Here is a 2,566-nt window from a genome sequence, read left to right on the forward strand (position 1 = left end):
TTATTATGTATCATCGTAGTCTGTGCAGAGGAGTTGTCTCCTGCTCTGATGTCCTCCACAAACATTCAGACACATCAGGAGGATAATTAACTGAGACTTCTAAAGAGGACAGGAGCTCCATCAAGTCCTGCTTCCAGAGAATTTGTGAAATAGAATGAACTCAGTAGAAGTCTTTTTGCTGTTGTCTGGTTTTCCAACAGTTGTTATTTGGAGTAAAAAGGACTAAAGTGATGCTCCCCAGTCGATCACACCGCACATGCAGTGTGAATTTTCAGTGTCACTGATCAGGAAACATCATAACTGTGTAGCACTTCCTGATGAGCTTCTCCCTTCATTCTCCATTCAGTGCACGGTCTAGACGAGACTAATTGAGTTTTGATTCAGACTGTTAACCATCTGTGCCTCCTCCTCACCCTCCCTCCCCTCCCTCTGTCCTCACCTTTATGTTCTCTGCAGGAGTTTCAGGACGTGTAGGATGCTGAGTATCTTTCCTCCTCGCCACCGCTCTCCACCCTGCTCTCCATGACCTGAGAGCACCACCACAGCGGGAGGAACCAAGCACCAGAACGACAGAGAGGAAGAGGAGGGCAGAAGGCCAAGGACAGGAAGGGACTCTTTGCTATTTTTTGTTTCCTCCTTCGAGATGGCTGCGACTGAGGCCAGTACAGCACCTGTGGTCCAGGAGGATGGAAAAGTTCCAGAAAACAATCTGGCCGAGGAGCAACCGGCACAAACGGCCAACTCAGAGACTGTCAACAGTGAAGTCGTGGATAAAGACGGCACGGCCGTCAACAGCGAGGTGGTCGATAACAAAGAGACTGTGAACAACGACACAGCTGCAGCACCTCCGGCGGGCTCCGAGGAGGGAGGAGAAGCAGCAGCAGCATCAAGTGGAGAGGCAGAACCTCCTCAGAGCTCTGAAAACACCTCCTCCTCCAATGAGCCCAAGACCTCATTCCTGGACTCCTTCCTCAACAAGAGCGGCCTGGGGAAGGTAATGGGAGGGAGGAAGAAGAAGGAGCACAGCTCCGCCGCAGGAGGAGAGGAGGGTGCCACCGAAGGAGGTGAGAAGGAGGGCGAGAAAGGAGGCGAGGAAGCTGCAGCTGCTGAAGGAGCAGCAGAGGGAGGCGCAGAAGAAGAGGCAACAACAGACAAAACTGCAGAAAATGGAGAAAAGGAGGAGGAGAAGAAGACCAAACCGGCAGAGACCAAGTCTTCGGTTCGAGATCTGATCAGGAAGCCGGTGGCTAGGATCTTCTCCCATCGCAGCACTGAGAAGAAGGACGGTGCCTCCACAGAACCAGAGAAACCAGTCAAGGTCCGATCCAAGTCCCTGGACCGTCTGGAAGACCCCGAAGTACTTAACACCACTGCAGACACCACTGTCGAGGAGATAGGAGCAGCGGCAGGAGGACGAGCAGAGGACGAGCAAAAAGCCTCAGCCTCCTCATCAGCCACGAAGCACATGAAGCGCTGGCACTCCTTCAAGAAACTCATGGCCCAAAAAGCTCATAAGAAAAGCGGCGGAGCTGAGGATGGGAAGGAGGAAGAAGGAGAAGGAGGCGGCGGAGACTCCTCCACGTTGGACTCCAAGGAGTCTGGCCATAAGAGGTGGAAGCTGAAACGCTCCTGGACCTTCCAGGGCCTTAAGAGGGACCCGTCCGTGGTCGGCATCAGCGGCAAGACCAAGAACTCAGAGAAGGAGTCCGCCGAGAAGACGGAGGAGACCGCAGGAGGAGCTGAGGAGGGAGAGGAGGCCAAGGCTGATGCAGGTGTGGAGGAGAACAAGGCGGAGGGAGGAGAGGAGAAGGCAGAGGGAGGAGAGGAGGAGAAGGCTACGTCAGCAGGGGGAGGGACCGTGACGCAACACGCCAATGAGATCTGGACCTCCTTCAAGAAACGCGTCATTCCCAAGAGCAAACGAGCCAACACGGAGTGCGCCCCCACCGCAGAGGAGGACGCTGCTGCCGCCGCCGCCTCAGGTGAGTCAAGAAGGAGCTCTTAATCTGACCTCAGAGATTCAAAGGAAGCATGTAATCTAGTAGAACAGTTATCTAATTTCTTAGTTGTTCCAAATCAAATGCAGCAGGTAGACAAGCCCTAATGATGTGCACGTTGGTCTGCTTGCACGTAGGAGGTTGTGTGAAACTAACAGTGCCTGTCCATCATTCAGCTCACATAAAATTATTATTGTAGCATCGATTCACATCAAGGTCATCTCATGCACCGCACAAAATCATTCACACATAAAATTGTCAATTAGTAAAAGTTGTTTATCAAAATAAGCCAGCAGATTGTGTTTAGTCTCCACGTCCTCAGTCTCCCATCCAAAGCAGCACGTTGGAGACAGTGGGAAGAAAAACTCCCTTTTAACAGGAAGAAACCTCCAACAGAACCAGATGATTCAGGATCAGCAGCCATCTGCCTTGACCCGACTGGAGATAGAGAGCACAGGAAAGAGACACACAGAGACAGAATGGCTGGTCCAGGTGTAGTTTCTATGGTCCAGGTGTAGTTTTTATGGTCCTGTTATATCATCTATGGTTCAGGAGTAGTTTCTATGGTC

At 51.9% G+C, this 2,566-nt stretch overlaps 1 protein-coding gene across 1 annotated transcript in view; it reads left to right on the top strand.

The window, feature by feature from the left end:
- Positions 1-456: 456 nt before the first annotated feature.
- si:ch211-137a8.4 (neurofilament heavy polypeptide) overlaps positions 457-2,566 on the top strand; it is a gene marked incomplete at its 5' end in the record, with an annotated part of 15,607 nt that continues 13,497 nt past the window's right edge. The window contains 1 exon segment of the mRNA XM_037677744.1: positions 457-1,982. Within this exon segment, the coding sequence (XP_037533672.1) occupies positions 644-1,982 (1,339 nt within the window).

This window comes from Nematolebias whitei, chromosome 6 (genome assembly GCF_014905685.2).
Source record: "Nematolebias whitei isolate Nwh7 chromosome 6, NemWhi1, whole genome shotgun sequence".
NCBI classification, from domain to species: Eukaryota; Metazoa; Chordata; class Actinopteri; order Cyprinodontiformes; family Rivulidae; genus Nematolebias; species Nematolebias whitei.